The sequence below is a fragment of the Spermophilus citellus genome, assembly GCF_964194105.1.
Source record: "Spermophilus citellus genome assembly, chromosome: 6".
Taxonomy (NCBI): Eukaryota; Metazoa; Chordata; class Mammalia; order Rodentia; family Sciuridae; genus Spermophilus; species Spermophilus citellus.
The window spans coordinates 64,397,753-64,412,189 of NC_138187.1; the positions used below are offsets into that span (position 1 = coordinate 64,397,753).

The window sequence follows — 14,437 nt, forward strand, 5'->3', positions numbered from 1 at the left end:
CTTAGATTTCAACTGTAGGTATGTAAATTACCTTAGAGTTCTTTTTGTTGTTTAGTTTTTGACATTAATTACCCAGTGGGTGAGACAAGAATAGTAGTTACAAATTGTTTGATTTAATCCTAACTGAGATGTTAGCATTTGAACATTTATGATGATTACTTGTCGACTGATATTTTTTGTTCTAAAGATCAAGTTTTTGAGTGACTAGTAAACATAAAAATTTTTTACCCAATACTTCAATAATGAATAGCATACACTAACACAATTATTTTTTTCATCTTTCTATGGGTATGTTGTAACTATACATAATGGTGGGATTTATTGTTACATATTTGTACATGTACCCATTGTAACAATATAATTTGGCCAATATTGTTCCTCAGTATTTTCCCCTTCTTTTCCCTCCCCTGTCCCCTGGTCCCTTTCTTCTACTCTGCTGGTCTCTTTCATTTTCATAAATTATCCCCTCATACACATGTTTTTTTCCTTCTTCTCTCTAGCCTCTACATGAGAGAAAACATGACCCTTGACTTTCTGAGTAGTTTATTTCATTTAACATTATGTTCTTAAGTTCCATCCATTTTCCTGCAGATGACATAAGTTCATTCTTTATGGTTGGGGTAAAATTCCATTGTGTATATATACCACAGTTTCTTTAGCCAGCCATATATTGATGGACACTTAGGCTGGTACCATAGTTTGGCTGTTGTGAATTGTGCTGCTATAAACATGGTTATGCATGTTATCACTATACTATGCTGACCTTAATTCCTTAGGATAAATACTGAGGAATGGTATGGCTGAATCATATGGTGGTTCCATTTCTAGTTTTTTGAGGCACTGCTATATTGATTTCCATAGTGGTTGTACTAATTTACAGTCTTGCCAACATGTAGGGTTCCTTTTTCTAAACATCCTCTTCAGCATTTACTATTGTTTGTATGAATGAATGCTATTCTAACTGGTGTGGGATGAAATTTCAGTGTAGTTTTGATTTGTTCTTCCCTGACTGCTAAAGATGTTGAACTTGTTCTCTATTTGTTAGCGATTTTGAGAAGTTGTTAAGTTTGTTTGACTTTTATTAATTGGATGGTTTTCTTGGGGGTGGGGTGGGAGGTGAGTTCTTTTTATTTTGTGGATATAATCTTGTATCAGAAGAGTATACAGAAAGCTTTTCATCCATTTTGTAGATTCTGTCTTTACAGTCTTAATTGTTTCCTCTGCTTTGCTATGTAGAACCTTTATGAATTCCAGCCCTTTTATGATTCTGTGTATTTTTTCCTGAGATTAGAAATCCTGTTGAGGAAGTCAATACCTGTACCTATATGTTGGAGTTAACACATTATTTTAATCTGGGTTAAAATATAATATAGCTTAAACAAAATTGGGGTGTTTTTCTCTTTGAGGATGTCAGGCTTTAAATCAATAACATTATTATTAAAAATCATTAATAATATTATTTAGTTACACAGACTTGTTTGTGTGGATAAGTTTTTTTTTTTTTTTTTTTTTGTGAAGTTTAACTGTTGAAAGTCAAGGTAAAAATCTTTCTTCCATTATGAGATTAAGATATTATATGCAGGTCCTATCTCAGTGCTATTGTAAACATTTATGTTTAAGATGAGAGCCTGTCTCATGACAAATCTTGAGGAAAAGCTTGTTGAATGCCTCTTTTCAATTAAAATAAGGACAGGCTTATAGACAGATAATCTGTTTTAGATTCATTATGCTTATTTGAATTTCTTCACTTAGGAAAAAAAAAATTGTTCCTGCTTAAAAACACTCTAATGGAACTTCCCTAAATATCCTCTGCCAGTTTGAAATTGTGGGAAGTGCTTTAAACTCAATTCTGTGTGACTTTGTATTCATATTCCAGTCCCTCTTTATTAGCAGTTAAGTATTCCATGTGTATTTCAGAGTTTTTATGTTTGAGTTTCCTGAGATCTAATCTCTAACTAATCTGACCTAGAATTATTAAGACATCAGAGAATTCTTAGAACATCATGAAGGTGTTATAGGAAATACCAAACCATTATTATTATTATTATTATTACTATTATTATATTGCTATTATTATTTTGGTACTGGGGATTGAACCCAGGGGCACTCAACCACTAAGCCACATCCCCAGCTCTTTTCATATTTTATTTAGAGAGTCTCAGTAAGTTGCTATTGGCCTTGCTAATTTGCTGAGGCTGACTTTGAACTCACAGTCCTCCTGCCTTAGCCTCCAAAGCTGCTGGGATTACAGGTGTGCATGACCATGCCTGGCTACCTTTAATATTATTTAATGATGAACTGTTGTTAACAATTAATAAGATTAATTTATGAATTATAAGATTAACTTATCTATCTTCCCTAGTTTTAGAGAAGTGGTAGGAGAATAGAAGAGAAAAATTTAGGAGAATAGAAGAGAAAAAGGTGTATTCACTTGAGATATTTTGAATTTAGGGAGAGATTTGATATGTGCCTTGGTAACTTTTTTTTTTTTTTTTAAATATCCATTCTCAGATTTTCTTCCCAAGAAACTTACTTATGTTGTTCACTCCTCACCAGTATTTACCACATTAAAAATCAAAACATATTAACAATTCATTTGAAATATCATAAAGACAATGTTAATGTGTATGACATTTTTATGAAAAAATAACTTTTCTTAAAAAAAAAAGAAAACATTGAACCATCTCTTTAGTATTCTGAAAATAGTTTCAGTCTTGCAAAAGATGTCAGGATTCCCAGTGTTTCCTGGATGACACTTGGAGAATGCCTGTGTTGGCTACCACCTCAAGCTTAATTTAGAAAAGGCTTTTAAGTGTAGTTATCTCTGTGTGTGTGTGTGTGTGTGTTTTGTAAAATAAAGAAGTTAGAAACCCGCCATTGCTCATATAAGTATTTTTTAAATTAATTCATTACTTGGAACATTTTCTGTTTTTCCTTAACCTATTTGAGTATGGAAATTGGGTAAAGATGAGATAAAGTTACTTAGTCTGTGATTATAATGTAGTACCCAAATACATGTTTTGTTAGGTAAGATATTATCTTGTACTAAGGTAGGATTTGACAGTGTAGTTGACCAGAGCTTTTCAGGGTTCTGGTTTGTGAACTTTTTTTGTATTGGAGATTGAACTCAAAGGCACTTAACCACTGAGCAATAATCTCTAGCCCTTTTTTGTATTTTATTTAGAGACTGGGTCTCATTGAGTTGCTTATTAGGGCCTTGCTAAATTGCTGGCTTTGATCCTTCTGCTTCAGCCTCCTGAGCCACCAGAGGACAGTGCCTCTTGATGGGAATTTTTAACTGTCCTTGAGTTGTGCATGAATGTAAATGAACTATTATCTAGTTTACATTCCTTATCTCCTTTAAAGAATGCTGGTGTAGAAATACTATTGTATTCTCTTGTTAGTCTCAAATCTCATTCTGTCTCTGACCAATCCAGTAACTCCATATAAGTCTTCCTGGGCAATATTTATAAAAGAGATAATTTTGTATAACTCAAATTCTTCTCTAGAGAAGATTTTTTTGAATTTGGCCTTTTGTGATTGGTTTCCTAAAACTTGGTTATAGCTTACTTTGGAAACTGGGGATTAAGAATTAACTCTCTTCTGCCTTTCTTTAGAGGTCTGGCAGCACAGGGCTGATGTTAAGGACCCTCCTCATTTGAATTACATACCTGAGAGTATAAATGTATAGCAGAATCTGAAACAGTTTTTCACCGTTGTCCTCAAAATTAAAGATCATTTTGGAAATCAGAATTTTTGAGCCTTTCTTTAAACCATCAATCAGTGTTGTGACTTGTGAAAAACTCCTAAATTCTCTAAGCTTGTTAAGCTTGTTTTCTATTTGGTAAAATTAAAGCTAGGTAAAGGCACAGGGATAAATGGTTTTCCCCTCAAATGTTAAAATTGTATTGTTCTGTGGGTGGTTAACTGAGGATATGTATAATATTATTTTAATATCAAGCTGCTCTAAAAAAATAGTTAAGAAATTCAACTAGAAGAGTACTTGATAATTTGCCAGATTCTCTGGGGTCTTTAGGCACTTAAATGTTATTGGAGCTCAGTTCCTGGAAATTGGACCTTTCAGATTTTTCTAATTTTATTCTGATTTTACATTGCCTGTAAAACATCTGTAAGAGACTGTGTCTGAGAAGTTTTCAAAGACCGATTTTAGTTATAGGAAAAACTTCTGGTCTTATTTATAATGTATTAGACCGGATTTTAGTATATACGTGACCCATCTCATGGATTTTGAAGATTTATAGCTTTTAATTATCTTGTATTTAATATTTTTATAATTTTAGTACCTTTTTCATTAACATAAACACAGGCAGGCTATTATCTATTGTACTATATATGATTTCTCCTGTTTAGAACTACAGATCTCATGCCATCATCAGTCATTTGAGAAAGGGTTTTGCACACATTATTGGATTTTAGCAGTTAAAATTATGAGAAGGGGGAACTTTTGTATAATCCTTTGATGTTTTGAATTTTTTAATTTTTCTTGTGCCTAATATAACTAATATTTATTATGTTTACTTTTGATCGTTTACAGGGTTTTCTTATATTTAAAGGTTTTCATAGACTAACTCTTTTAAAATACATAAACAGTTAATTAGATTTTAGATCAGGGTACAAGTAAATTTTAACATTTTCTAATTTTAAAAATGTATTTTTAAGCCTTATGATTCTGCAGATGACTGGTCTGAGCACATTAGCTCGTCTGGGAAAAAATATTACTACAATTGTCGAACAGAAGTTTCACAATGGGAAAAACCAAAAGAATGGCTTGAAAGGTATTTGTTTTAATCTAATTAAATAATAATATTCTTAATTCTACAGTTTAATATCTTACATTAAATATTCTAATTTTAGTTTCCTTATAGTGTCATTCTCCTTAATTTCAGTGATTGGCCCATTGTCATTGTTATTTCCGTAATTTCTCTTTCCTTTAAAAAAAAATTAGGACACATGGGCAACTTTTACTGAGGGGAACAGAGGAGCTTGGAAGCAATCAATATATTTAATAAAATACTTATATTATTAATCTGCATGTATGCATCATTTTTAGAATTTGCAATAGATTCTTTCATATCCTAATAGGTTTCTTAACCTTATGTAGAATTTGAAGAGTTTTCATTATAGTGTTGATAGTATGAATAATTGATATAGTTTTGCCATCAGAGACATTTGAGTATGGTGTTTGCTCCATCCATTTCACTGCAGTGAAATTTCAGGCCATGTTTAATTCTTTTGTTTTCCATATCCCATTTTGTTGAGCATTTGTTATCAGTGGCAGCTCATGAGGATTGTGCTTGTTTATTTGTTTGTTTTTAAAAGAAAGATCTAATCATTGAACACTCAGGCCCTCAATGTGATTTTTATGAGTTTATTTTTTATTTTTAGAGAGCAGAGACAAAAAGAAGCAAATAAGGTGGCAGTTAATAGCTTCCCAAAAGATAGGGATTACAGAAGAGAGGTGATGCAAGCAACAGCTACTAGTGGGTTTGCCAGTGGAAGTAAGTATTAATTTTTTTCTTTGAAACAGGGTACTTCATCCCTATTGTTTATTTTACAAGTGTTTATATGTGTTGTCATATACATGTATAAATTAAGATAAATAGGAACATATACGTGATTTCTTTTTATGTTGACTCTTTCTCAACCTCTACTAGTTTGTTTCCTGAATAGGGAACAAAGATAGAGATGCACAGTAGAATAGTATATGAATATATTTCCTACTACTAATAAATATATTTCCTACTACTAACAATGGCTACAGTGCCGTCGAATTAGTAAACAATAAGATTTTGTGTTTTAGATTAACTTTTTTTTTTAATTAAAAAAAAAAACAAACAGATGGTGACCCCTGGCTTTTTGCTGATGAAGAGCAACTTTATTATTTTTTTGGTTTACAGTTTTACAGGTTTGGTTCATGATTAGCTGAATCCATTGCTTAGAGCCTGGGGCAAGGCAGATTGGTATAAACCTCCTCAGCTCCTGAAAGCCAGGAAGCAGAAGGGGATTTGAGGCACTAGGGCCAAGATAAAAATTGCAAAGGTATGCCCCCCAGGGATCTACCTTCTAGCCTTCCCCACCTACCAACATTATCACCCAGTACAGTGGTCATTTTAAATTAATCAATGAAAAGGAATAATCCACTGATTAGATCATAGCCCTCATAATCTAATTATTTCACCAGTTAACATTCCTGAGTTGTCTCACATGAGCTTTCAGGGGACACCTCATGTCCAGATTATAACAATCCTTGAGAAACTATTTATCTGCACGTAGATATTCCCTAACTTATGCTTTCACACTACTGCAAAGTTAAGAAATCCTATCAATACAAACATTGTTTTTCATTTTCAGTACAATGTTCAATAAATTTCATATGCAGTTCAACACATTATAAAACGGACTGTGTTAAGTGATTTTTGCCCAACTGTAGGCTAACACAAGTATGCTGAGCATGTATAAGGTAGGCAAGGTTAATATCTGATTTTCAGTAGGTTTGGTATATCAAGTGTATTTTTGGCATATTTTTAACTTTCAGTTGGTTTATTGGAATGTAACGCCCTTCGTGAGTCAAGAATTATAGACCTGTAGTATAGCTCTCAGCTAAGTTTCCACAAAACGATTCCCAGAATGTTTACTAGAATACTATTCTAAAACATTTGTTGTAAAGTGCTCCTGTCTATAAATCAAATTATGGGCTTACTTTAGTATTCTTTTGAGGCCAAAATTTTGTGCATTGGGAAAGGTTTTTGGTATCATCATATATTTGTTTTTGATGCATTTTTTGAATTTAACATTTTACTGAATGTTTTATTCTTAATGACTTCCCCTTCCTCAAATAAATGATTGAGATTTTGAGAAGAATATTTAAGACGGTGTGTTCTGGGAATCTTAAATTTAAGCGTTTGAATACTATTTCTGTAATTCAAAACTCAAAAGTACTGGTGTATTTGGTCTCAGCAAGAGACATTGAATTTTTGAGGGGAAAATTTAAGATGAACCAGTAACATGAATTCCCATGGCTGAGTGTTGCAATCTTTGGAACATTAAAACTTTATTAGTGAAATTGTATAGAAAGCAGTGGTACCAAGTACTGAAGATAGGAAGCACATTGTATTTTGAGAAGACTTGGGTTCTAGTCACATTTCACTTCTTAAGTAACTGTGACTCTGGGCAAACAATTAAAAATGAAACAGATTTGTTGAAGGAAGTAGATAGCACCCAGCTTACAGGACCCCTGAGCAAATAGAGGATGGGGAAGCATAAAGGAAGAATGACAGATGAGTATAAAAATAATCTGTTTTAGTTAAAAAAAAAAAATGTTTTAGGGATACAGTGTTGTGTTCATGCTAAGTAGTTCCTGGGATTAGGCAGCATTAGATTGGACCAGTTGTCTCTACTTATGCTGATGTTTCCAGTGTTTCCCAAAGAGGGAAAAGAACAAAGCTTTGTATGCCTAGTATATTCTTTTCAAAATAACCTCTCATTTAAGTCATTCTTCCCTCAAGGTAGAGTAAGAGGAGAAATTAAAGACCTGATTTAGGAAAATTAATGGGAGGGGGAGTTTTGTGTGTCTTGTACATGTGAATGCAACTATGTGTGAATACAGTTTTTTTTCTTTCAAAGCTTAAAATTTTTCTTCATGATTTCAAAAATTAAGACGTGTTTATTAAGAAATTGGAAGAGAGGTCAAGTTTTTAATCCCATGACTCAGGATCATTTTGAAACTTATACTTTCTTTCTGTGCGCATATATAAATGTATGTGGAAATTGGATATGTATGTATTTTACTCTGAAAAAGGTATTATCTGTTACTGGTTTTAGTCTGTTTCTTTAATACTATTTTAGGGATTTATTTCCATGTCAGCTTGTAATTCTGCATTTGTTTTATTGCCTATACAGTATTCCAGTGCTTGGATGTACCTTTATAAATAATTCCCATTCATGAATACTTGGGTAGTTTTTAGCCTTTTTCTTCTATAAACAAGATTTTTATATTTGCCCTCTTACCTGAAGCTGAATTCCTACATGTGCAGATTATGAGTAGTGGGACTATGGCTGTGTTAAAATGTAGTTTTGTATCATGCTTGCTTCCTTTTTTTTTTTTTTTTAATGGATCAGCCAAGCTGTAAACATTGTGGTAGTAACCATTTGATGTTGTATAACATTGCCTATCTAAAAAAATTTGGCAGTTTTCCTATGTGTTCAGCATATTAGTGTTCATGTAGAGTAATACTTAAAGCTTGTTTCTAATAACTGATAAAAGAAACAAGAAGGGGGTAGGATTGGAAAGATTTTTACATGTTCTCCACAACTTGATATTCAGAATTATATGGATACAATTTTTAAAATGATACTATTACTGGATCTTTTTCTAATCCATCTAACGGGGTGATCTCTTTAAGTTTAAAGAAATTTCTGTTGGGATTTGTCATTGCACTATTGATATTTTGAATCAGGTGTTTCATTGTTTTGGATGACTGTCCTTTGTTGGATTGTTGAGCTTCATACTTATCAGGTGCCATTTGCACATCTCCCCTCCAGTCATGATAATGCACAAATGTCCTAGGGAGGGAGTATGTGCAAATAATCATTTCTTTAACAGTGTTCTCTTTAGAGCTGTAATACAGGGCTTTTGTACCTGTAGTTTCTTAGTTCCTATGTTTTTTTTTTTTTTTTGTTATTTGAAATATCAGTTTTCATTGCTGTACATTTATTTACTTGACATATTTTGATGGTAGCTACATAGAACTGAAAGGGAATTTTCTTTGCCTAGAATTTTTATTTTCTTGACAATCAAGTGGTAGAGGTAGGCTTAGTATTATTCCTTTTCTTTCTATCCTTCAAGGGTTTGTGATAGAATTTCTTCTAGCAAAAAGAATACTAGAATTGTAGTTTTATGTGCATGAGAGTTGATAATTTATTAATGTGCCCATGCACAGATGTTTATTCTGGTGTGATAGTTCAATCTATTTTTTGTTCAGTTTTCTAAGGTAACATAACCTTGGACCCTAAATTTTATACATTAAATCATTGTCAAAAGACCTTGTATTTTTATATGATTGAAATTATTTTGTTGGAATATAGCATATAGTAATGTGTGGTGATGACTTTAAAATGACTTGTAGTTTGAGAGCATTTTTTTGCTGTCTTGGTCTGTAGAATAAGGAGTATGAATCGGAAAAAATTCAATATTAAATGGAGAAGGCATCCTTCGGTAAAATTGTGATTCCTGTCACATGTTTGAATCTTAGGGTTTTTACTTGGAGGTTGGTTTAATTTTTCCGTTCCATAGATTGGAATATTGTTTAGGTTAGAGACTTTCTATTAGTAATAAATGTGGTTAATGTAATTGTTAATTTTCTTTCCTTCATTCTGTTTTTTTTTGGAAGCATAGTGCTAGAATTTAAATTGTTAATAGAGGTTATTTTCAGTACTTCCCTGTGTGTTTATAGTATTTTTGTGCTTTTAAATTGAAAGATCTGTTTTTACTTTAACTGTTAAGTAGATGTTGTTCATGATGCAGATGTAGGACTTCTATTTTCAGGAAGTGTGTATCATTTTTATTAACTTACTGTCAGCACTATTAAAAATATTGGTTTACTTAATTGCACATTTCATGATGAGCTGCAACATCTTAAGTGATGTCATTTAAGCCCTTGCATAAACTACTTCAGAACCCACTACTTTAGTATTCAGAAAAATCAAGCTAATAATAAGCTTAATATTTCTTTGCAGTTGGACCACTGTGGATAACTCAGTCATTTATTAGAATCTATGATCCGTATTTTAAAGGAATGGAACATTTACTTTTTTATTTTTGAAATATTAAATTTTTTTTATTTGAGTAAAATATTATATCTCCGTGTATTGAATCTTTTTTTCCAAGTGTTTTGTTTGAACTACAGTGTGGTTCTAAGAATCCTAAGAAATTAGTAGCCCACTTGAAACCTGAATATAGATTAATATTTATAGTCAGGTTAAACTCCTCTTCTAGTATTTGAATATTTATGTCAGTGGTAAAACTGCACACACTAACTGGGCTTGCAGTTTTATACAAAGATAAATAAGTACAAGTATGTTGCTAAATTAGCTGATGTTAAAGACAGGATTCTAACGTAATCTTTTTTCTTCCCCCTTCTGTCATTCCAACATCTTTTTTCGAACTGTGAACTAAAGTGGAAGACAAGCATTCCAGTGATGCCAGTAGTTTGCTCCCACAGAATATTTTGTCTCAAACAAGCAGACACAATGACAGAGACTACAGACTGCCAAGAGCAGAGACTCACAGTAGTTCTACGCCAGTACAGCACCCCATCAAACCAGTGGTTCATCCAACTGCTACCCCAAGCACTGTTCCTTCTAGTCCATTTTCGCTACAGTCTGATCACCAGCCAAAGAAATCATTTGATGCTAATGGAGCATCTACTTTATCAAAACTGCCTACACCCACATCTTCTGTCCCTGCACAGAAAACAGAAAGAAAAGGTATGCCATTATTACTAGATGCTGCACGTTGAACTCTAGTTTCTGATATTTACATTATTTCCTTTGGCTTAAGTAAGGCTCAAATTCATTTAAGTCTTTTCATAATGTTACTGCATAGACTTAGGTCTAGAGTTAGTCATATTTTAGCCTTTAAATTTTTAATATCCAGACTCAAAACTGTTTTTTGCTTTTGATATTGAGGTCAAGTCCTTAATTTGTAATGTTTGGCAATGGTTTAAACAACTTATCAGAGTCAAATGACTGACTGTCCCTTTATATTTGATATTTTTAAATTTTTGTTATAATCTTGTTGTTAGTATAGTTTAGAAATTGTGTCAATTTTTGTGAATAGAAATATTTTGAAACATTTCTCTATACCATGTAATTACTGGTTTCAATTTGTGAATTAGAAAACAAATTTTGAGTTGTGAGGGCCACAAAATAAGCCGTAATTCAGATATTAACACTTCTTAAGTTTGAAAAGTAGAAGTAAACATTATAACCCAAATTGCATTTATAAGACTAGATGTTAATAAGCATAGCATGTCCAGAAAAGTCTGAAAAGTAATGATAGCTGCTTGGGAGATGACACACAAAAGAAACAGCAGTGTGATAAGTATATTTTGCATAGAGCTTTCACAATTCCAAACCTGAACTTCATAGTATATATATATATTTAAGAATCTAAGAAAGTTAAAAGGCAGTGAAGAAATAAATTATGGGTAGATCCATTAGCAAACAATATTAAGTGTTGAGAAACTTTTCCATGTTTGGTGGGTTTAGGTGAAGATAATTCTTTAAGCCAAATCTATTGCTTGATCCATTGCTTCATGTTGACTTAATTTGTTGAAGGGTTCAAATAATTGAATTTCTTTTACTTTAATTTCCCCTCTTTTTGTGCATATTATTTGAATGTCTCTTGTTACTGTGGCATTTGTGTTAGATATTACTAAACCATATGCTTTTATCATACAGTTAAAAAATACATTAAACAGGTTAATACTTGTTCTAAATACTATAAAACTTCTTCAAGGTGGTTTGCACCAAATTTATTGCATACATATCAGATTTACTGTTACAGAAAAAATACTCAAAAAAACTTGACGAAATCTGAATTAATGCATTAATTATTAATTCTAAAGAATGTTTTGGTTTTTTAGTTACTGTAATTTCCTTTATTTGGTCACAGAAGAATTTTATTTAAAAACCCTTGCAGTTAAAAAAAAAAAAAAAAGTGACCTAGGTACAGTGGCATCTCTCCTTGACTGGGGAGGCTGTAAGTGGGAGGATCACTTCAGCCCAGGTGTTCACTAGACTACCCTTGGCTAAACATAGCAAGACACTTGTCTCAAACAAAATCTCAACCTTGTAGAAGAAGTCTTTATCTCATTTTACCATTGCATATTTAACGCTTTTTAGCTCTTCTCTTTTGAAATTTTCTCTATGGCTCATTTGATACTACTCTCCTACAATTTCCTAATTATTTTCACTTTGCACTTTTTATATTGGCATCATCTACTTTTTTTTTTTTTTCCTGTTTTGTCCTTTTTCTTGCTTAAAATGTCTTCTTTTTCCTTGTGACCATTTTGACACCCGTACCTTTAGTTCCACTTCACAGTAATTTATCTACTTCTTTCTTGGTATTTGTTACATTTGCTCAAATACAGTATTCAAAATTTTCTCCTTGTTCCATAATTTAGATTGTTAGTACTTGACAGCATTTTCCCCAAAACTTTTCCTTGTTCTTCAGCATTCTCACTACTTCTACCCATCCTTTCACAAATCTTAAGACTCTTTCTAGATCTCATTTAGGTATATCCTTTCTGCTATTAATTACCACCAGCATTTTTGAAACTGGGATTGAATGACCTTCTTATTTCGTTCATTTTAGTCTGACCTTAAAGTGGCGTTGTTATAAAATTTAGATTGGATTGTGCCATTTCCTTGCTTAAAAACTTTCTGTGTAGTGATTTTATCTTAGCTAAAAGCAGTCAGAATTTAATAAGATTGTAGTAAGTACTGGTTGCATTCTCTGACTACCTTCATCTCTAACCATTTCACTCTTGCATCCATTTAATCTGTTGTGAACATGTGTATTTCTTAGAGCATGTTATGTTCTTTCATGTTCTGAGCCTTGTTAAATTGGATGTTCTGTTTTGTTTTTTTTCATTCACAACATGTTGAACTCAGTGCTGTTTCTTTAGGACTGAACTCTGATGTCATGCTAGTTTTTGTATCACTTCTCCCAGTGTTTCCCAAATGATTTCTACTTTTTTTCTAAAATTGCACTTACAAACTTAGTTTTTTCAATAATATATTCTCTTTTGGGTTAGACGGTCTGTTTTACTGCATTTTTTACTTTGTTCACCTTCTACCCTCTTTCCATGCTTTTAGCACCATTTCTGATAAACTTAAAACAATTAAAATTTATAGTAACTTTAAGCTTATAGGAAGAAACACAATTACCTTTGAAATTACCAAGTATTTTTTTTCCTGCATGTTAATTGAAGACAATATTAACTGTCTTAAATTATAATAGTTTTGATCTTTTCTCGTTGTCCTTCAGTTGGTTTAAATTTATGAAGTGTCCATTGATTTTACATGCATTTCTAATTGAAAGTCAGTGTTATTTAAGTTTCCTGTTGAATCTTTGTCAACATCATGATTTTCTTTAACAGGTAAATAATTTAGGATTAGGGGGTTTAGCTCCATGGTAGAGCACTTGCCTGACATGAGTTGAAACTTTGGGTTCAATCTCCAGTACTACAGAAAAACAAAAACAAAATTTACACAATTACATAATTTATGCTAAAAGATTGATGGTTCAAATAAGGTTGTTGTTGGTCTTAAGTGATAATAATATGACTAAATATTAATGTCTAAGGGTGTTACTTGAAAGTTTGCTGTGTCAAATAATACAAGAGCAGAATCTTATCTGCCGCTCTCTTCCTAGTACTCGACATAGTAATAAGCACTGTATAAATATTTGTTGCAGATGGATAAGCAACTCTAACACTGTTAATGAATGTATTGTGGGTTGGAAGAGCACCTGTATTGGTCATGGCAATGTAAGAAAAGTTTAGTAATTTAGAATTATAACAGGTAAATTTATAAACAAAGTAGTCACAAAAGCAGACCTAAGTGAAGTCAAGCTCTCAGAATTAGTGTATCTAAATGATCAGATCATTAACATACTTGTTTCTCATTGGGAGAGGGAAGAAGAAATCAGTCGTGGATTAATATGCAGTGACATTCATTTGGAATAGAATTCCCCTGTGTGTTTTTATGGTATCTGCAGACTAAGTAAAATTTGAATAAACTCTAAGACTTTAGTAATACATTAAGACAGCAGTGGTCTTATAGCTGACACAGAAGGTTATTTACTGTCCAGGTGGACCAACTTCAGCTCTCAATTGCTTTGTTTTTGAAAGTTTTTAGAGTTACTAAATATTGATGAAAAAATAGGTTGACCATAGTTACTCAAATGTTTGAATAGCTGAATACATAAATTAGAGGAATTTAGTCTTAGTAAATAAGTTTAAATTAAGTTTAGTCCAGTGACTAAAAATGGTATTTCAAACAGTAGAGCAGGAGAATCAGCTGTGACAAAAAGAATACTAGGAAATATTGTTAATAATTTGTGAATAAGGGTGACCTTTTAAAATCAAGATCCATAATGCATTTAGCTAAAAAAGTTGATAAATTTAGCTGGGTGTGATGGTGCATGTTTTTAGTAATCCCAGCAACTCGGGAAGCTGAGACAGGAGGATCCCAAGTTTAAGACTAGCTTTAGCAACTTGGCAAGACCCTGTCTCAATACAAAGGGCTGGGGATGTGGTAAAGCACCCAAGGGTTCAGTCCCCAGTACCAAAAATAAAAAGTTGATATATTGACCACTGAGATGTTTAAAATTTCTGGGACAAATAATCAA

General features: G+C 32.3%; 1 protein-coding gene across 12 annotated transcripts in view; it reads left to right on the forward strand.

Moving 5' to 3' along the window:
* Window positions 1-14,437, forward strand: part of WAC (WW domain containing adaptor with coiled-coil) — a 68,780-nt gene that overhangs the window by 36,695 nt on the left and 17,648 nt on the right. For 10 of the 12 annotated variants that reach the window (XR_014022762.1, XM_081300080.1, XM_081300085.1 and 7 more), the window contains exons 5-7: window positions 4,681-4,796; window positions 5,407-5,519; window positions 10,198-10,506. Coding sequence is in view for 11 of the 12 variants with exons in the window: in XM_081300080.1 (XP_081156206.1) it covers window positions 4,681-4,796; window positions 5,407-5,519; window positions 10,198-10,506 (538 nt within the window). In the remaining variant the exon portion in view is untranslated. The remainder of the gene's footprint in view (window positions 1-4,680; window positions 4,797-5,406; window positions 5,520-10,197; window positions 10,507-14,437) is intronic. The other 2 variants (XM_081300082.1, XM_081300081.1) reach the window with 1 other exon arrangement.